Source organism: Agaricus bisporus, assembly GCF_000300575.1.
Source record: "Agaricus bisporus var. bisporus H97 unplaced genomic scaffold AGABI2scaffold_10, whole genome shotgun sequence".
In the NCBI taxonomy this organism is placed as follows: Eukaryota; Fungi; Basidiomycota; class Agaricomycetes; order Agaricales; family Agaricaceae; genus Agaricus; species Agaricus bisporus.
The window spans coordinates 1116511-1137801 of record NW_006267345.1 but is presented as its reverse complement, the minus strand read 5'-3'; the positions used below and the strand labels follow the sequence as shown (position 1 = coordinate 1137801).

The 21291-nt window shown below is 46.9% G+C and overlaps 6 protein-coding genes across 6 annotated transcripts; 2 read left to right on the top strand and 4 right to left on the bottom strand.

The window, feature by feature from the left end:
- Positions 1 to 329: 329 nt before the first annotated feature.
- Positions 330 to 743, bottom strand: AGABI2DRAFT_45123 (hypothetical protein; the record flags this gene model as incomplete). The annotated part of the gene is made up of 1 exon (XM_006455329.1): positions 330 to 743. A coding segment is annotated over one exon (414 nt), but the record flags the coding sequence as incomplete, so codon positions are not given.
- Positions 744 to 3554: 2811 nt separating this feature from the next.
- Positions 3555 to 4310, bottom strand: AGABI2DRAFT_121312 (hypothetical protein; the record flags this gene model as incomplete). The annotated part of the gene is made up of 2 exons (XM_006455328.1): positions 3555 to 3981; positions 4099 to 4310. 2 exons carry the CDS (start codon positions 4308 to 4310, stop codon positions 3555 to 3557), a joined length of 639 nt encoding a protein of 212 aa, XP_006455391.1.
- Positions 4311 to 7670: 3360 nt separating this feature from the next.
- Positions 7671 to 8243, top strand: AGABI2DRAFT_43482 (hypothetical protein; the record flags this gene model as incomplete). The annotated part of the gene is made up of 1 exon (XM_006454951.1): positions 7671 to 8243. A coding segment is annotated over one exon (573 nt), but the record flags the coding sequence as incomplete, so codon positions are not given.
- Positions 8244 to 11998: 3755 nt separating this feature from the next.
- AGABI2DRAFT_75719 (hypothetical protein) lies at positions 11999 to 14646 on the bottom strand (the record flags this gene model as incomplete). Its single annotated transcript, XM_006455327.1, has 6 exons — positions 11999 to 12729; positions 12777 to 13090; positions 13137 to 13364; positions 13417 to 13951; positions 13998 to 14430; positions 14485 to 14646. Coding segments are annotated over 6 exons (2403 nt in total), but the record flags the coding sequence as incomplete, so codon positions are not given.
- A 1999-nt stretch (positions 14647 to 16645) lies between these two features.
- On the bottom strand, positions 16646 to 18019 carry AGABI2DRAFT_145558 (hypothetical protein; the record flags this gene model as incomplete). Its single annotated transcript, XM_006455326.1, has 6 exons — positions 16646 to 16766; positions 16860 to 17057; positions 17112 to 17576; positions 17623 to 17866; positions 17916 to 17936; positions 18004 to 18019. The coding sequence occupies 6 exons, from the start codon at positions 18017 to 18019 to the stop codon at positions 16646 to 16648; spliced, it is 1065 nt and encodes a 354-aa protein (XP_006455389.1).
- A 256-nt stretch (positions 18020 to 18275) lies between these two features.
- AGABI2DRAFT_121308 (hypothetical protein) lies at positions 18276 to 19776 on the top strand (the record flags this gene model as incomplete). Its single annotated transcript, XM_006455325.1, has 5 exons — positions 18276 to 18636; positions 18687 to 18895; positions 18959 to 19148; positions 19201 to 19269; positions 19322 to 19776. The coding sequence occupies 5 exons, from the start codon at positions 18276 to 18278 to the stop codon at positions 19774 to 19776; spliced, it is 1284 nt and encodes a 427-aa protein (XP_006455388.1).
- Positions 19777 to 21291: the final 1515 nt, after the last annotated feature.

Below are 21291 nucleotides of genomic sequence, written 5' to 3'. Positions count from 1 at the left end.
AGGTTGTCTCCTCACACCCTTCCACCCCGGCTCCTGGAACATGATTATGTCCACATATCCGGCACATTTGTCCAACACGATAGAGGTGGTTTCCCAACTCTTGCGCGCATTGAAGGATAAAATAGTTAAGAATTGTAATGACCGTGGTGCAGATTGTTTAGGTCTGCTAATAGTATTAATGTCTCTTTCTGTTGTACAATTCATTCAGAGGAAGAGGGGATTTCGATAATTTGCTCGTCATCGAGTTGACGTGCTTGGTGGATGGTTTGGCGCCTGTTATCGCGCTTCTCTCTTTCGATAGCCATGTCCGTAGCGCGTCTTTGATCGTGCCACGAAATATTGTTCTGGTGTCGCTTGTACGTACACTTGGTGGAGTCGGCAGTGTGATTGCCCTTGCAATTGATGCACTTTATCTCATGCTTGCACTCTCCTGTCCAGTCTTCCTTCTTCCTTGCCGCTCCGCAACATGTAGCAAACAAGGTGTGGTTCTTGGTCATGTGAGGTTGACCGCATCGGGCGCACAGTTGATGACTGAGGCGACACCGGGATGTTCCATGGTTCCACTTCCAACACTTCTGACACTGTGGAACAAATTCTCTCTGTCTAGCATACTCTACTTTGATAAGCTTGCCACGAATATGATATACTTTATTGACTAAATCTTTCGTACGCGACCCAGTCTTTGAATCCCAAACATCTACAAACGCGACCGCCATGTCCCTTGATCCTCGAGATCGAACAACAGCAGGCTTCCTAACACACTCCAAGCCACGGAATTGATCAACAGACCCCATAGCTTCAATCACTTGATCACCCGTAAGGATATCTTCCGGGCGTTTGTTGTACTGGCTAGTGAAATAATCGAACCCTTTCAGAATCAAATGGGCAACCGACTGTGGTGCATTGGGCAGATCGTTGTCCCCTTCAGGGAGCTCTGCTTCCAACGCTTTGTATAATGACTCTCTTATCAACATGAACCCCTGTTTGTTGGGTACTAAGTTTAGATAAAAGTGGACGACGTTCTTAAATAAGCGACCATTTTGGACTCTCATCTGCGATTTGTGGAAAACCAGATACCTGTTCATGGCATCAACTACTTTCCCCATGTCTCCGAAGCGTTCTGGTTGAACAATGTGGGAGAAAGCGAATTGAGCGGACTTCCGATTGAGTCCACCCGTGATTCCTTGGGCGGCTTTTTGGGCCGCGAGCGCCTTCTTCGACTTCGGCACTATGACTTCATTTGAGCTCGGTGGCGTATTAACCACCGGGGCTACCGCTTTCAAAGCATCCTGCATCGTCATCTCAGGACATTGTTCTCTAAGTGCCTTTGCCCATTGAATGGTTTCTTCCATGACAATGGGAGCGGGGGCGGTAGGCGCCGCAGACTGCTTAGCCGCCTGGGCATATGATTTGGGTACAACACGTGCAGCGAACGCACGCGCATTGTTCTTCATCTCATTACTCCTAGACTGAGAATTTGGTTTGGAGTGCATGGGGACGGGGGGAGGACCGGGACGAGTTCCGTGTTCTGCTGTGGTAGATGCCCCTGACTTACCTGGGGCACCTTTACCGCTCTTGGGCGGGTTCAACGGGGCGTTACTCCTGCTAGCGTCTCGAGACCTGCCGGCAGCAAGTACTGCACTGGTGGACGGGGCGTTACTCCCGCTAGCGTCTCTGCCCTTAGCTTGCCGGCTGTAACCGGACTCGGGCATACGGGGCGTGACTCCCGCTAGCGTCTCGTTAGTCGCTGTCAGCTTGGTAACCACCGACAGCTTAATGGGCATATAGGATGTGACTGGTTTACCTTGTTTGCCAGTCTTTGATGGTTGAACGAGCGGTTTGGGAACCGCGCTGATCTTGATGGGGGACGCGAACACCGGCGAGGTGGTGCCCGGATGTTGAGGAGTAGGGGGGAGAGGGGAGGCCTTTTTCTTTCCTTTGGCGGCGGCCGGGATTCTCGGAGGTGACACATCGACTTCCATGGGAGTCGGTGCGCTTGCTGGTGTGAGGATGGGGGTCGGTGCGAACTTGACGTTCTTCACCGGCGGGGGAGGAGGAATATCGACTGGGGTGCGATACGTTGCTGCTTCTCTGATGACTGACGCGATGGACTCATGTCCAACCTTGACTTCAGCCCACTCAGAATTGATAAGTCTGCCCACGAATTTGGCAAGCTCAAAGGCGATAGCGTCCGGGTTGGTCGCCATCCTGGGTGTGATACGGGCCATGCTATTTAGGATCCCGTTTAAGTTTTCTCTGAAGCCCGCAACTTGGTCCTCAGAAAACGTCCATGGCTCAGATGGAAGGTCAGGCGACGAGCTCCGTATCTCCGCATCTACTATTTCGCCAACTATCTCCTTAGACTTGTTGACATTCTCTTCGAATTGATTTGATGACATGCTGACGCCTGTCATGATATGGCTGTCCAAGTTATTTGCCGCTCGGACTTTGAGCGCGTAAGCTTCGGCCTCGGTAATTTTCATTACCCGGGGCGTAGTTGGGGTCTTGTCCAAATCGGGCAAGACCTCGTGGGTTCGGGGTGGTGTACGCGCGTCCCTCAACGCTGGGTGGTCGAGTAGCGCTGGGGAAGGGGTTGGGAATCCGTACGTCGTTTGGGACGCATCAAGAGGGGAAGGGAGGGGCGGAGTCGTCATGAGCTCCTCTGGCGGGGTTGAGAATTGATTCCAGATGTTGGACTCAGTCTGGCTGGGTACGGCGGCGGCCTTTGCGTCGTCGTTTTCTTCATCGCTGCTCTCTGCCACTTCCTCATCATCGTCTGAGTCCTCAGCATATCTCCTCGAAGCTAGTATCTCCTCCTCAAGCTCCTTCTCACTCTCCTGCGACGTAGGAACGATCTCTAAGTCTGCTCGTTCCATGAGCGTCTTCTCCCTTGCGGCGTACTCTTCGAGTCCGGCTGTGATATGATTCTTTCTCTTTGGTTTAGGTGACCCAAGAGACTTGATAGAAGTCTTAGCAGCACTGAAAGCTACTGAGATTCTTGAGCGAGTGCTACGTTTGGAAGTAGAACTGTGGAGTGAACCCGACGGTGACGACGGGCGGGAAGGGCGGGCGGGGTACGGGCGATCGCGGTGATCATCCATACTTGTGAGCACTGGAGGGGTCGCGAGTTATCAAGCGTTATCCCTTAGAAACAATATGTATTCCGACTAAAAAGCACGTCCACACCAATGTCCCAAAGGGGAAGGTGGTGGTAAGAGTTCAAGAAGGAATGTTTATGCACTTTGATTAATGCCAGAAATGTTGACCATCCGACAATTGTTTCATCGTTGACACGCCTTCCGGCGGCCCTCGTTTGTCCTTTGAAGACTGTGACAAGCGCTATGTGCGAGTGAGTTCGATGCGGCACGGGTATGCTCGGGTCGAACTTGTGTTTGACGCCTGCTGTGAACAGATGCAAGGCGTTTGGTTCCATTACGGGAGCAAGGTTCAGGTTGTTGTGGTATTTGTCTCTGTCTTTGCGATTCTTTGGCATGAGCACGAATTTGACTTTATCTGGATGTCGGTCCACAAGCCGATGTCCAGGTTTGATGTGTTCAGAGAGGGGGTCGAAGATCTCTGAGGAAGTTGGCAGCGGCCTTGGCGTAGGTGTTATTTTTAGAAGGGACAGGGTCCTTTCCAAAAACGGGTGGTTTGGGTGGAGGAGGGGGGGTCGGCTGTGCCGGCTTCGCCTTCTTCGATTTATGCGGGGTCATATCCATGTCGGCCAACGGAGACCGTGGCCGAGGGGTGGCTGTACCCGAGGGAGTAGGAGGGGGTGGGGTGGGTTCGAGTGCCAGTGGCAGGGGATCGACCTGAGAACGAGCCAATACCCGCAATGGAAGAGAACTGGTACCTATCAAGATCGCACCTCTTGATAAGGGTGTGTGTTGCCCGTAGTAAACAGTCCGTGAACTGCTCGTAGAGCAGATATCCTCAAGCATGAGTATGGAGGTGTTCAGAAGTTTGATCATTCCCTTCTGACTGGCAGTCAGGACGCAGGAACGACCAGAGGAGGGGGTGGAAGTTGGTGCCAGTGTCGGGGTCGACGGGAACGGTGCCGGGGATGGATTGGCGAAGCCTCAGAAATCCGAGGCATACGACAAGGGAGTGAGGAAGGAAGAGGGTTCTGGGAGCCCAGAACGCCTCGGAGGTGTTGGCGCCGTCATGCGAGAAAACGCCAGGAGCTCGAGTTCGTCTTCCATACGACCTGCCGCTTGAAGTAGAGCACACCCAAGAGAAGACTTGAACATACCCTCCGGAACTTGCTCATCAGACCAGTCACCGTCGTCGCCGGTGGTGTCAATATCCATTGCAGATTGCTTGTTGCTACTCATAACTAGTGGCCACTGAGACTTCCAAAAGAGGAAGGTAGTGGTACAGGTTCAAGAAGTGATGGTCTCGAAAAGCGATGCAGCTATGACTTCAGCAGTCACTGAGCTCTTGAAACACTTCAAACTCTGTGATCTCGGCTCTACCACACTACTACTAGGCATTCAGGTGAAGCAGGATCGCTCTCATCACACTATCTCCCTCTCGCAGGAGCACTACATCAAGGAGCTCCTAGAACACTTCAATATGGATGATGCTAATCCACTTTCCACTCCACTCGCTCCGGGATCTGAGCTCTCTGACATTATTCCTTCACTCGAGGATCAGGCTGAGATGAAGTCAGTTCCCTATCTCAATGCTGTAGGTGCCCTTCAGTATCTTGCCACCATGACTCGTCCCGACATTGCCTATGCTGTCTCCTATCTCAGGAGGTTCAACTCGAACCCAGCTCCAGCTCACTGGCTTGCAGTCAAGCACTTGTTCCGCTATCTCATTGGGACTATGCACTACAAACTCGTCTACCGAGCTAGTGACTCTGAGGAACTCTTTAATACCTACTCGGACGCCTCTCACGGAGCCTGCAAGGCTACAGGTCGAGCAACTGGTGGTTATGTGACTCTTGTCTCGGGTGCTGCTGTAGGTTGGTCTTCTAAGCGTCAGCCATTTGTGACTCTCTCGAGCACTGAGGCTGAGTTTGTTGCTGCCGTTGAGGCTGGCAAGGAGATCAAGTGGACTAGGAATATCCTGACCGAGTTTGGCTTCCCCCTTACACTTCCTTTGACTCTCTTTGTTGATAACAAGTCAGGAATCAGTGTAGCCAAGAATCCAGAGCATCACGGACGCATGAAACACCTAGACCTGCGCTTTTACTGGCTCCGGGAGGCTGTTGAAGAAGGACTCATTGATCCTTTGTATGTTTCTACACATGAGCAAGTGGCCGACATCTTAACCAAGGCTGTCACAAAGAAGGTAGTTGAGTTTGCTGTTCCACTATTGGGACTTGAGTAGACTGGCTGGAACAACATCGCTCCTTGACCTCTTACCACTACCTTCCTCTTTTGGAAGTCTCAGTGCTAGTCGTCTAGTAGTAGCAATATATCCAGTATCATGCCCGCTCAGCGCAAGAAACAATCCGCACCGGCCCCTACGCCACACCCGTCTCGTCCCCCGTCTCAGGCGCCGTCACCGCCTGCCAATCCGAATGCCGCTCGTCTCACCGTCTCCGACGTTGAGACTCTTCTCAATCCCCAGTACTCTATTACTGGAATGATGACTCTCGCCAACTGGTCACTCAACTCGCATGAGAACCGAGCTATCATGGATGCTGTGGCGCGCAGAGAGTAGAGGGCGAGTAGAGAGTAAAAGATGGGGAGGGCACTGTGCTGTGTGATCCCCGGAGTAGTCGAGTTCTACTGTTAGGGCGACTGTGACTGTGATGTCACAGGTCACACCTAAACTCAAGAACTAAAGAGTATAGTGACAAAAGTAATATTAGGCATGAACCTAAGAGAACTCGACGGAGTCTTCTACAAGTTTCTACCTACTTTATATACCTAGACTACGGCGCACAGACCAACTACCCTAGGTAACTATTTATATACTGACATGAGAAAAGAAGCACGTATGAGAAAGTAAACTAATTATACATTTGACATGCGAAAAGAAGAGTGGAGTAAGAAGCAAGTAAACGAAAATAGTTTGATCATAAAAACGTCAACAACACCAAACAAACCATAAAAGTGTCCACAAGTACAAACAACTCCTAAACCGGTAATCCACTTACACAAACCAATCCCTACCAAAGTAATTCCCCAACATCGCATCACATGGGCATAGTACGAAGAATCCGGCTATTGCCCAGTGTCGTGGTCCCCAGTATCCCCATCTCTGTATTACCCACGCCTTCTGCTCCTCATAGTCCCACATCGCTAAGCATACTCTCCCACACCGCCTGCACCGATGATCCGATAGGTTCCATCCTACCGGCCTGTCCTCTCTTCCTATCCCCGCCGCCCTCCTTCTCCATTCTACTTGCTCCACGTGGTTCGGAGGCAAGAAAGATAGGATGAGATCGATTAGTTCAATTGGTAAATCTGTAGCTTGCGCCATTTTAGCAGTATGCCGATAGTTTAGCCTCCGTCGAACTGTAGCAGCAGAGGGAAATTATTATGTAATAAAATATGTGACAGATGTGACAGCATGACGCCGTGACATTCTGGCAAGGTTCTAACAGTACCCCCTCCTTAAAGTCTGGGATCGGTGCAGCCCCTCCGGCTGTCAAGACACCGCCCAGCGTCCCTCCTCCTCCCCCTCGTGTGCCGACGCCTCCACCGCCGGTGCCCATTCGTTCCCCCTCTCCTCCTCGCGCACCGTCGCCTTCGGCTTCGGTGCTCTCCTCGAAGCGCCCCATCTCGCCGGGGTCTTCCTCTTCCGGTCCTTCTGTCGCTGCCGTTTCGGTATGCGGCAGTGATGACTCCTCTATGGCAATCGAGTACGAAGATGCCACGACTCCCCGTCCTGCTTCTCCTGAAGATGAGGAGCAATTGGACAGCAAAGAATCAGCCGAGGCTGTTGTTAATCTTATTAACAACGCTGTCGAAATTTTTCAGGCGCTATCTTCCTCTACATGGAAGACACACATTATCGACGCCTTCCCCACCATCATGGACAACGATGTCAATCTTATCCATTCAACATTCACAGAGAAATTCCCCCTTCTCCGTCGCATCTTTTCCCCAGCAGTTGAAGCGCCTGCATCCGCAGTTGACGCACCTGCTACATGTGTAAATCCGAGGGACGCACAGCCACCCGCTGACTCAGCCAAGAGTAAACCGCCGAAGAAGAAAGTCCGGGTCGATCCGGCCCCTTCTGACGTCACTCCCCGGGCAACGGCCCCACTCATGGAAGTGGATGAGCCGGCCGCTCCACATCCAGCGTCTGGGAAGGCGCCCACCAAACCCCTTCCCACACCAAGTTCCAAGCGCGCGCCTGCTCCTGCTAGCGCCCCCCCTGTTTCATTCCGCGCTCCCTCGGCGCCTCGCAAGAGACGTCAAGGCAAACACACTGCACACGGCGCTTCGCGCCGTGCTATCATCCTGACACCGCCTGCTGATTCCCCGGTTACAGCGGCTTCATTCACTCCCGAGGTAATTAACAGCCTCAACAAATCACTCAAGAGTGACGTCAAGTCTGACGTCATTCTCACTCATGCTTCGGTCGAAGGCAACGGCATTTGTATTGCCGCCTCCTGCGTCCCCTCCCCCGCTGAAGTTTCTTTCGTGCTCAAGCACGTTCGGCGACTATTCCCGAGCCCGAACATTCCCATTGCTCACTCCCCTATCACGTCGACTTCGTACTTGAAGATCGTCAACATCCCCCACGTGCCCACTTCCCCCAAAGAGTGGGCGCTCAAGCAACATGAGGCGTTTACTAGCGCTCTCAACAAGTCTCCGGTTGGCGCTTCGCTGGCCAAACTGATCAAACACAAGCCGCGCTTCATGCGCGCTTCGCCTCATTCAGACTCGTGCTGGGCATGGGTTGATATCCACGACACGGTGTCGGGCAGCAATGCTCGCACCTACATTTCCAAATTCGTGTCCATCAGCGGCACGAACTGTCAAATCAAGGGCGCTCGCCCTCATTCCGGCTCCGTCCACTGCGCTCGCTGTCAGCGCTGGGGCCATCATTCCGACCAGTGTCGTGCCAAGTGTGCGCGCTGCTCCCTCTGCTCTGGTCCTCACTCCGAGGCCAATCACTTCAAGTGCGTCGACGCTAAGCGCGTCGATGTGCGCCAATGCGCCAACTGTACCGCGGCCAAACGCCCAGCGGACAAGCGCTCTCATTCCGCTACGGACTCGAAGGTCTGTCCGTTTTGGAAAAATAGGTTCGATCGTGCGTGGCTTAAACGCCAGTTCCCCGCGCGTTCGACTTAATGGAGTACAGACAGCCGTCGCTGGGTTGGGTCGGTAGATTCTGATGGAGAACTGGGAAGGTTGTGTAGCGGTTTAGGAGGGAGAACGATAGTGGTGAGGACAAGACTTTCTGAGGATCTAAAGTTACTTCGAGTATGCCTCAATTTTTCACTTTCATATTTGATATGGTTGATTCCGCAAAAGGGACTGCGAGTGCTCTAGTGTTACGGTATTATGTAGGATGTATTGCCTGACTGTTTGGTTTTATCCCGGGGCCTCTTACGTATGTATCAATGTCTCGATTTTTTTTTTTTTTTTTTGTTTTGTTTCTTTTTCTCTCTCTCGATAGCGCTTGACCTTGTCATGCTGGATACGGGTTTTGTAGTTAGAATACTGTTTTTCGGGGCCTCTGTAAACTGGCGAGGGTAGAAAGCCGTGGGAACGTGTCGTGACACCCGACGTACGAGTAGTTTTGAAATAAACTTACGTTGATTACAAAAAAAAAAAAAAAAAAAAGTAGACTGGCTGGATCAAGGGGGTGTGTTAGAGTGAGCAAGCAGTCTACAAGTGTAGTTGGTGGACTTAGAGATATGCGGATGAGTTTAGTCACATGATAGCTTAGTCATGTATGGTTGAACTTCCCTGTGGATGCTTCAGAGGCCTTAGCTTCTTACAGTCTGTCCACAGGTGAGTACAAGTTACATCAGGAAAAGGTAAAGTGACTTAAATTTGACTTATGGAAACTTATAAAAATCATAAGTCAGTATAAGTCATTTTTGCATAAGGCATGTCACTGTCTGAGGTTCTGACTTATGCAATACTTAAGTAAATCATAAGTACATAAGTCACAATATGGTCATAAGATTCAAGATTATCATAAGTCATGAGGATTTATCTTAAGTTGCATAAGTAAGTGCTTAAGACAGTAAGAAGATGTAAGAGAGTATAAGCTCAATCATAAGGAACATCATAATGCATAAGGAACAAAGAATTATATTCATATAGTAAATACAATAAATCATGTATAATACAGACTTCCTAAAGAGGAAATAGACCCTGAAAAAAGCGGACAAGAGGGATATGACAGCAGCCAGGGGGGTAGAAATGGAAAATGGGGGGGAAATGATGAGAAATGTGATTCTAAAAGTAACAAATGAGTATGAGAAGATGAAGAGTCAAAAAGCACTCACCAAAGACTAGAGATCCCCCCAAAACTCATCCACATATCATCCTCACATCTCCTCTTGAAACCCTCCCAAAATAGCCCTAAAAAAGCGGCCTAAAAAGGCAAAAAAGCGTCCTAATCAAGCTGAGAATCAGCTGGGGGAGAGCTAGGAAGGTGATAAGGATGTTACTTACTAAGTTACAGGCCTGGAGGGCAAGAAAGGGGGGGGGGGGGAGAGGATGGGGAGGGAAGGAATGATGGTGGTGATGAGGAAGGATCAACGTCGTGCTCGAAACAGAAGTTCAACATGTCACATGATGTCACATGACTGCTGGACTTGGGATTTTTGAGTCAAAGTTCCTCAAATCATAGGTAGGAGATATTTCCGGGTCATTTCTGCATGGATTTTAATAATCTAAAAGTGTATTCCTATAGTTTCGAGGTCGGGGAGGTCGAATATCTAATTAGATTCTTTGTTGGATGAAAGCCTATTGAGATATTGCACATTTAACATATGAAAAACACGAAGTTTCGCCATAGCTCGTCTAATATTGATCGGATAATAAATCTAAAACCAGATCCGAATTCCTGGACCTTGAATACATATATTTGCACTCTTAAAACATGAAGATCGGCGCAGGGACCAGTATAAAACATGACATTCTTGTTATGTTTTTCTGTATCTCCATAACTGGTATGTTTTACGACAAAAGCATACATATAAACCTATGTTCTTTTAATATTCTAAGATTTGTCATGATTTTTCCAGAATTCTTCGGTTAGTAGAGCAGGCTCTACGACGAGTCTATCTGCAGTTGACAATGACCCCCCCACCCCATGATGGAATCTTGATATCTCCATAACGGGTATGTTTTCCGATAAAAACATACATATAAACTGATGTTTTTTTAATATTCTAAGATTTGTCGTGATTTTTCCGGAATTTTATGAGCAGTAGAACTTGACATACAGCATAATGTTCTTATAATGCTATGATGCTTGCCTGTTATCTGACTTATTCACTTATGAGAACCTGTTTGACTTATGAAACTTTGTCTGACTTGTGGTTTAACCTTTGGTCTGACTTATGAAATGTCCTGTGCTTATGCTTTCTTTGTATCCAACTTATGAATTTATGATAAACTTATGAACTAATGTGTGACTTATGTCTAAACTTCTTGTCTGGCTTATGAAAAATTATGAACTTATGCTATTTTGGTGACTTATGTGCCTTAAGTTGGTCTTTATAAGGCAAGCATAAGGCAACTTTTTCATAAGTTTGCATAAGTTGTGTGACTTTTTGCTGATGACTTCGAATGACTTCGCATAACCCATCGCACAACTATGATCTCAGTTCATGCGCAAACGCACATGAACATCTCGTCCATATATCGCTTTCATAGACCGTATTATCGGTCTAAAGAGGGGGTGTGTAAGGCATACCGACTACTATATTATCTATAGTCAAGATAGTCATCAGCTCGACTACTATACTTATCTAATCACATCAACGATTAGATCAAGTACTGTATAGTACTTGATTACTAATATTGATGTACTATATAGTTAGGCATCAGTTGTCTACTAGAGACAACTGATCTTACTACCGTTTGTACCTAATAGTTTACCCAATAGAGGGATTGAACTACTTCGGTGTGAACTTGTAAGATTCGGTATATCTAGTAGCATCAGCAAAAAGTCACACAACTTATGCAAACTTATGAAAAAGTTGCCTTATGCTTGTCTTATAAAGACCAACTTAAGGCACATAAGTCACCAAAATAGCATAAGTTCATAATTTTTCACAAGCCAGACCACCCGTGGTTCCCACCGTTGCCTTCTAATTAGAAGGAGCGGGAGCAGACCCTGATGCCTCTAATTAGAGCTAGATCCCTGCCGATCCGTTCCGGCAATAATCCTCCGGTACGGGAGGGACTTGTATGTATTTAACATGTATATAATATATATAATATATATCCTTCCGCCGAATAACACGGTATGTTGTGATGCGGCTTTGTCAGCAGCATTCTTACCAGTGTGACTTGGTATATAATCATGTTTTCCGTTATGTTTCTCGACATATGTGTTGTAGCATAATGACATGTTTTTTCCGTACGAATATGAGGTATGTTTTACAGGCTATATGTTCAGGTATGTTTTTACTTGTGTTTCCGCATATGTTTTCTTGCAACTCGTCAAAGTCTCATGTTTGCGCACATGTTTTTTCTTGTGTTGTTTCCGCACATGTTTTCTGCACATGTTTTTTCTTGCCTCGGCTATGTTTTTTTATGACCTATTCATTTGTTTTCACATTTCGCGTATGTTTTTCTATTATTTGGTTTCTCGCATATGTCTTTTTAACATATGTTTTTTTCTTCTTTGACTGTATGCCTTTTTCCTAATCACTGTAGTTTGGGTATCTTTTTTTGCTTTCCATTTTTCGCATGTATGTTTTTTTGCATCTCAGTTTTGTGTATGTTATACCGGCACTCGGCTATCCAGTGATGTTCTTTGTGCGTGTTTTTCGCACCGGCAAGATCCAACTTGGCACATTGATCGCTATCTAATCGTATGCAGCTACCAATATTACGTTCTACACATTCATCTCATCAAGGTCCCCACTTTCTCCATCCTCGGACTGCAGTATATCTGATTCCACTAATTGCATTACCACCTCAACGTCATTCCGGAGTTCAATCTCTTGATCCTCTTCTTCTTCCTCCTCCAAGGCCTCTGCCGCATCTTTGTCAAGTTCCTTCTCCACGCGACAACCTTCCTCTTCACAAGCATTGACCAGTGCCTTCAGTTCACCTGCAATGTGATCCTTGGCTACACCCGGAGACAACGAACCAGTAAAGTCGATGTTTTTACAGAGCTTTTCCAAACGAAAAAGATGTTCTTGATTGACCAGTTCGAAACGACGCCGGCGGAGTGATATTTGGTACGAAATAGCCGGCTTCTCTTCTTGTAATTGGTGCTCCATTGATTTCAGAAAATCCTCCTCGTCTCGCATGAATGTGGTCAAGTGCGGTATTTCGACATTCAACCGTGCAATCTCTTCCTTTGCACGTTCAAGTTTGAAGTACTGATCTGTGAGGGTCCGGGCCGCCGGTTGTGCCCAAGGGTGCTTCCTCACATCTTCCCGTGTTTCGGCCAAGATATCAAACTCCGACAGGAACGCGTATTCAACAACTTCCTCCCATTGGAGAGCCGCCCGAGGGGGTTTGAGTTTTTTTGCTGCGTCGTTGTATCGTTGCAGGGCCTGTCTAACTGCCTGGGAACGGGTCTTCAACGCCTTCGCAATGTGCTGTCTTAACTTATAACCTGTTGAAAATGTCAGTGAAAATACATTGTTTATGTAATCTTCTTACCTGTCCCCGAGCGATTCATTTTTCCCAGTTCAAACATACGGGAAACCACGAGCTGTTCCAGCCGATCCAGACAACGACGATAATTCTGTGTATTTGACATCTCAGCAACTCGCATCCAATTAGCATCACCCTCCCTCCAACTTTCTTCAATACCAAGCTCTTCCTCGAAATCGTGAATGATGTCAAGCGATTTGAAATACGCTTTCTCGAGTCGTCGACGTTTGGTTTCAGCGGAGGCCGTAGATGTACCTTTCTTTGTCCCCTGACCTGGTGTTTCTATGTGGAATGTTCGTTTAAGTTGGTCTAGATCATTCCTATACAGCATCAGCTCAAGCGGCTCAAATGAATTAGAAGACCCACGAGATTTTGTTGAATGAGACGAGGCGACAATAGTAGTCGATCTCACGAGTCTCCTTCAAAGGTTCCTTCGAAAGGTTCAACAAGTAACTCTTTTCGTCCTCCAGCCAGGCCGCAAAATGTTGGGATAAAGGTTTGTCTGGGGAGACGTCTAACTCGCGTACGCGCCTCTCAAAATCCGGAGTTGTCGCGATAATCTGGAGCGCCGCCGCGTAGTTAGTGGTTAGAAAGCTACCTGGTTTACAGATCAGGATTTTCGGAGGTTGTGATGCACCACCATTACTTACTTAATCCCTCATAAGTGTCGGTAGTGTCGAGATGTTTAAAAAAATTGATGATGCGTTGCTGACGATGGAAAACACTAGAATGACGGACCGACGATGCTAGATCATTGGATCTTGAGAATAGGCGCTCCGCTCCCTCGAGATCACTGAGACCCAACCCTGTCACATACGTCGTTAGATGGGATAGCTGACAAATTCGGTTGTGGGCATGGCCGTGAAAGGCGCCGACCAATGAGGTGTAAGCGAGTTCCTTGGCACGGGGCCCTAGCTGACTTCTGGCCACTGTTACCTTGAAGCGACATCCAATGTCGTATCCTCCCCCAAGATTGGATCCAAAGGAATCAAGGAGTACATCCAGAACTGCCAGGGGATATTGAGATCCTTCCCCGCTTTGAACCATGTCAGTGAACAAGAGGATAAAACCATGGCGACAAAGAGCCACAAAGATACCGGTTTCGTCGAATATGCCCCAAGCTTTGGAAGTATGTTGTTCTGACATATTCTTCCATTGCTCAGAACAAGGGCTGTCATTTGCTGCATCCTAAAAATCGTGTTAATTGAGTTTCCAAATACCATATACATATCTGACTTACCGAATCTTTAGTTACATTCCCTTGAGGCGTACCAGCGACTGCTGTGGCGTTGGTCCATCGAGAAACATGCTCCCTTGATACGTAGTAGTCGTCGACAATGTGTCTCTGATCTGGGAGCTCATTGGATACTCGGATCTGCTGCATGTCGCCGGTCTCTGTTTCATTGTAGTCAAAGAAAGGATCACACCTCAAGACATGCTTGAGAGAGTCGTTTCCATCCATGGTGAAAAGTATTTTGAAGGGGAGTTGACTCTCATTTTCTAGCGAATATGTGCATGCTGGGCACGCATGCTTGAGGTGCCAACGTGGCGAATCACGCCTTAGGGCTTGCTGTACACATACTTCTACCTGCTCAAGGATAGAGTAATACACGTCTTGACATATAGTGTATTGTTTCGATAAATATGGTTTGTACGGTACCTATGGTCACAAGTCGTCAGTAAACAATGAACATAGCCTGCATCCCACACTCACACGATGAAGATCACATAACGTTTTGGCAATGTTCTGAACCGCTAGTCTGGGGCAACGCAGGGACACCGTACAGAAGAGCTCCAATGTTCGGATGGTGATCGCAATGGAAGGACGTGAGGGGGAACATGGCACAAGGCCCTCATTAACCAGAGCAATGGGGACGTCCTGACCGGAAGGTACGTGTATTGATCGAGGATAAGAGCCTAGAAAACTGGGATCAGGATAACTATAAAATAGCCACGGAGTGCATACGGAAAATGTCGATGACTGTTATGTTGTAAGTCTCACTCTCACACCTCTTGTTATTGACATCTTTGCCCTCATCTCTATATTCTGATGTGCAGGATTCGCCCATTAATGTTGACCATTGAAGATAGGCGTCTACCATGCCAGGGAGGAGTTGCTGGAAAGCTACGTTTCTTCTGAGTACTCGATCATGGCGGTTACGGTTATCCTTCCTCATGCCTCTGAATACCAAGGTCAGCAGAGCAATGGAAGGAAATAGAAAAGAGTTTCCTCACCGTTCTCGCCTCATGTCGTTCCCCATAGCCTCTGCAAACTCCCCACCAGCATGACTGATCTCGAATGTTTCTTGTCCTTCCATGACGCGATCGATATCCATAGGCTCATCGTCTGGAACATCCTCCCAGAAGTCGTGAGCTGAGTCTAAGATGCGATTCAGTATGCTATACCAGCCAAAACATAAGCATTTGGGTATGACCTGTACTTGGTGTCATTCCTTTGGGAAGGAATGCCCTGGCGAGTAACCTTTTCGGGCCCCAGACGAGCTTACCTCCCAGGCGTATTCTACGGGACAATCCCTTCTTTGATTTGCCCATCGTTAATTGTGGAGGAAAAGATGTAGCTGAATTCAACCAATGGTCACAACATTCAACAAACATGACTAATGATGTGACCTACTTTCGACTCGATTACTTTCAACTCGATATCAGTTAAATCCCAACGCACCAAGAAAAACTTGGCCTCTATAGTAGTTTCTGTGTGGGGGCCTTTTTCGCAGAAGCATAAAACGGATTGGCGATATTGAGTTACATTTGTATGTATGTATGTTTTGCGTCCCTTTAATCGATAGGCAACGTATCTTCGATACATATGAGTTGGGCCGCTTTGCAGACCGGGGGAGGGTGGCGAACTAATCTACCAAATAATTGCCACGTTCTACAAATGAAAACCTGTGAGGTTGGAGCTGAATGAAATGTATCCGAAGTCAAACAACATATGCTATCATATGTTTTTGTTTGTTTGGAAGTTTGACAATAAAGATATGATGAATTACCGACCATATACGTTGTCACGGAGGTAAATAAAACTGTTACCGAGTAGCTAGCTTCTAGGTCTATCGATTAAGGTGCCCACAAAAGTATATTTGATTCAGTATGGGACTCGCACTCATCGAATCCATGTTCAAAGCTATATAGATTACATAGTGGTCTTTGTACTCAGAGCCGACATATCTTCATTTTTCCGTAGTATCGGAAGTTCTCCAATATGAAAACCATACACAGGACATTCACGAAAATACATTTCATAGGCTCCAATACCAACACGTTGCTGCGCTATGTGCAATCAATTGAATTCACATTATAATTACATCTTTTTTTGTGCTGCGCGGGGCTAATCTGAGGCTACCAAAATCACGGAGAAGGATTTCACACTCAATCCTCAGAGAAATAAAACAGTTCGCTGTTGGCCTATCAGGACGGTCCATTGCAGTGGAACTCCCTTTTCCCAAGGAAGATAATCTTGTACAGATAGTATAAATGAGTCGTTTGGCGGCGGAACCTCGTACCATAATGGAATAATGTATGAACAAAATATTAAATGAAGTTTCCGGAAGTAATATTGCGAACTGCAGGCATAATGTTGGCCGCCATTTACCTAGGAGGGAAAGGCGGGAAGGGGCGGGAAGGGACGGGATGCTGCTGCATACGTCATCATTACCATAAGGAGTTGACAGATCCTGTCAACAGGACTTGCTGATACTTGCTGATTTTCTAAGACTTTTCCTATCAGTGGAACTCGCTGATATTCCTCTGGGTAATACCAAGATATGATTTATTATGATAAGTTGTGGAGATAAGAACAACATGAGGCAGCAAGAAATATACACGAGGCAGCAAAAAATATACATGTGAATACACTAGTTCTCTTGAATCCCCGCGGACATGTACAAATCAACAAAAAGACGATACGCCGCGCGCTCACTTTCACATCGTAAGATAGACTCCGCCGCTTCTCCGGCCATCCGATATGCAGTCCTCCTAGTAGATAAGTCAGTCAAAGTCAGAGTTTTAACATGAAGTACTTGCCTGCCCTCATATACTCCAGGGTTTGCACCCCTCGGTACAACGTACCAGAAAGCATCATTTGGAATGAAAAACACAGGCGAGAAACGAGAGGATTGGCAAGTAAGGTGATCTGAGCCACCGAGGCGGCAAATATGGTGGGCAGCAAAGATGTTGACGAAAAGTTGTCGCACTTCTTCAGGGCCATCGCGGCACTCATACATGATGACCTCAGATGCATCCCCGGCGTTTTCACGGGCCTCCGCTCTGTGATTGGATATTGAGTGAAGATTATAGTATATTCGTTAGATGTCTGCTTACCTGCTACAATATACACCCGGTTTCTTGCCGACAGAGACCACCCACCAATTGATTCCCTCTCGGTCATAGACAGGTTTCCTATCAGGAGTGCGGGTGGAAGAACGAGGAGAGTCACCTGCAAGGGGAGAGACAGGAGGACCGTAAAGCCACGGAGAGGCACGAGAAACACCTCCTGCGAGAGCAGACGGTCGAAGAGCACCAGCGAGGGCCGAGGGGGACTTGGATGGTGCCGGACTTCCATCCCGTGAATCGAACACGTCCGGAGATCTGGAATAGGATGGGGGAGGGTTGGTGGCCTCAGCATGCTGGGAGTCAGGTCGGGACTGACTAGACAGGCGGATTGGCACTTGGCCGATCAGGTTCCGGCTAAGGGCATCCTGATAGGCATACTCAGCGTCGGCAATGGAAGGGTACCCTCGATAACGGGCACGCGGAAATTGGTGGATGTGTGGCTGAACAGCTTCCCTAATAATATTTTAGTCAACAAAGTTTGAATGAAGTGCGCACTGACCAGGTACGGAAAACTCCGGTCCTGCGGCCATGGAATATTACATACGCCCGCTTTTTGCCCCCAGAGACGGTATTGTCTGCAGTGACCTTTGAGCTACTGTGAAGGTTGGCGGAAGTGAGTGAGAGGGTACTTTGCTCTCCAAAGGTATGGTGGGATGGCTGAGGGGAGGGTGATCTTTTGCCCTCGACCTCGAGGATCATTTCTGATTTCGACAGCAGATAGGCTTCGACCATCTCTTCCTCATCTGAAGTGTTGTGTCAGTGCTTACACGTTTTAGGCGAGGCTGTACGCACATTCATCGTCAGGGTCAGAGTCTATAAAAAAACATCAGATTGATATTGCGACCGATCACAATCACAGATGATGATCTCGATCACTTACCTTTTTGCCAGGGCATCGTTGTTTCCTGGTGTTGAGGGGCTAGGAGGAAAAGGTGAAAAAATATACTGTGATGGAAGCACTCGCAGAGCTCGAGCAGGCAGTTGTTGGTTGAAAAAAAAAAGCAAACACGCTCAAATTCAACTTTGTTGAATCCTGCACAAATAAAAGTCAACAGTCAATTAGCCAATAGTCGATGCTTACATGATCGCAGCATAGGCCGTATGATTGGTTCATGATAATTTTTTTGGTCCATTGCCGTACACACCCTCAAAATGGCCGAAATAACATCCTCAGTCCCTACTCGCATCGGGGATGAAACCTATCACATGCGCCATCCCCTCCAACCTGTGCAACCGCTGCAAGCACACCGTCAGTCGAGTGTATCAGAAACCGAGAAGAGAGAACGACACCTAGCACGACAAACCCAAAAGGAGAAAAACATTGCACTCCAATCGGAGATAGATAGCATTCGTGATGAATTCGACAAAAGGGTCAAGACCCTGACGGACACCTTTCCCCAAAAGGAAGCATTCATTCTCGGCAGCATATACAACACCTCGTCATTCAAAACCCCCAGGAAGATCAACTCGTGGAATGCCGAGGTTTCCTACAAAGCTAAGGAGCTCCGTGAGAGTGAGTATTAGATGTAATTTGTCTACCTCTTGAATTAAGATAAAACTTAGATGGAGAAGTTGGGGGTCTGCAACAAGCTCGCGCCGAGGTTCTGAAACTTCGCGAACTCCGTAACGGAATGGCCCTTCCGGAAGAAGAGAATGCAGCCATTATGAAACACGCTCATGAACGTCGTACATTTAGGGAATACGGGGCACGCCCAACGAACCGTAGCGCCGCAAAAGACTCCATTGACACGGTAGCAAGGGTCGAGTCAGAGGTAGAGTCCTAATCATATATTCTTCTAGTGCACATTAACCCTATTACATTTGTCCTGAAATAGCTCAAGAGGTTGTCCTCCCGCACAGGCACCGCGGCCGTTTTCATTACCAGCAAAAGTCACATCAATGATATAATCAACCCCGCTGCCTTCGAGACTAATAACGCGCTGGGGTTCTGCAAAAAAGTTTTGGGCCACGCGTTAGCAGACGTTGGTGGTCGGCTGGAAGCTTTTAATTTAGTGAACAGTAAAGGTAAGTGCATACATGCATTTGTATTGAAATTAAACCTGATATACTTCCACAGAATCTCAAAGTGTGCATAGCACCCGGGATCTCAGGAAGAGATGTGTCGGTATCATCATTGATGGACTTCGTGTGTACGGCGTTAACCATCAATATCAATCCACTAATATATTATACATCAGGGGAAATCACGGGGCGAAGCGAAATCGCGATGAATTACCAGAATTACGAGACTGCCATCGTCTCGTGCTACCAAGTCCACCTCATCGGTTGGCCTTCTCACATTCCCTTTGCCAATCCCTCCACCGTCAAGACCGAGCACCTCCAAAGGTTATATAACGCGCTTCAATCCTTCGAATGTGGCTGGCAAAAAATGAGTAGAGACGAAATTGCTGGCCACAATGCCCGCTTCGACGTTGCTGAAGCACCGGGAAGGAAACGCAAAGAGAGATCCGACAAGGGCAAGAAGCGTGCGATCAACAAAAATTCCACCAAGAGGCAGAAGGCCATCGATAGTAGTGCGAGGCCCGTGCGTGGCAAACGGTCGAACACCTCCAGGCAGCTTCCTCCTAGCACCGAGTTCGTTGACACTGATAGTGATGATTCCCATGGGTCCTCTACTGGAACAGCAGATTAGCAACACCCTGTATCAGTATTTTCTTGAGTGCTATCATTGTATCTTGGCGAGAATCGTATTTTTTTCCTCTTTTTGTTGTATTTTTGCATGCGTGGGAACAGCCACAATGCAATCAGCTCGCTTAAACACGTGCAAAGAATATGGAACGTGGGAACTAATCAAAACCGGACAGCTGATCATGAGTGCGGCAGTGCCTGTAAAGCAAGCACGAGAAAGCGAGGTAGGAAAAAACATATGCACGAAAAGCTAAACCTAGACGGAGGAAAAAACTTATGCGGAACCTGAAAACAAAAACATGATAAAAAACATATGTAAAAAGACATATGCGAAAAATCAAGTAATGGAAAACATACGTGAAATACAAAACAAAAAAACAAATGAATAGGTTACAAACGAAAACATAGCTGAGACACTAACAAAACATATGCGGGAAACATATGCACGGAAACAACAAAACATACCTCATAATCACACGGAAAAAACATGTCATTATGCTACAACACATATGTCGAGAAACATAACGGAAAACATGATTATATACCAAGTCACACTGGTAAGAATGCTGCTGACAAAGCCGCATCACAACATACCGTGTTATTCGGCGGAAGGATATATATTATATATATTATATACATGTTAAATACATACAAGTCCCTCCCGTACCGGAGGATTATTGCCGGAACGGATCAGCAGGGATCTAGCTCTAATTAGAGGCATCAGGGTCTGCTCCCGCTCCTTCTAATTAGAAGGCAACGGTGGGAACCACGGGTGAGCCAGACAAGAAGTTTAGACATAAGTCACACATTAGTTCATAAGTTTATCATAAATCCATAAGTTGGATACAAAGAAAGCATAAGCACAGGACATTTCATAAGTCAGACCAAAGGTTAAATCACAAGTCAGACAAAATTTCATAAGTTTATTATGAATTCATAAGGCTACTGACAAGTCAAACAGTATCTCATAAGTGAAACATAGGCTCATAAGTCAGATAACAAGGCAAGAATCATAGCATTATAAGAACATTATGCTGTATGTCAAGTTCTACTGCTCATAAAATTCCGGAAAAATCACGACAAATCTTAAAATATTAAAAGAACAAGAGTTTATATGTATGTTTTTATCGGAAAACATACCCGTTATGGAGATATCAAGATTCCATCATGGGTGGGGGGGTCATTGTCAACTGCAGATAGACTCATTGTAGAGCCTGCTCTACTAACCAGAAAATTCTGGATAAATCACGACAAATCTTAGAATATTAAAAGAACATAAGTTTATATGTATGCCTTTGTTGGAAAACATACCAGTTATGGAGATACAGAAAAACATAACAAGAATGCCATGTTTTCTACTGGTTACTGTGCCGACTTTGATGATTGAAGAGTGTAAGTATATGTATTCAAGGTCCAGGAATTCGAATCTGGTTTTAGATTTATTATCCGATCAATACTTGAGGAGCTACAGCGTAATCTTGTGTTTATCATATGTTAAATGTGCCATATCTCAATAGGA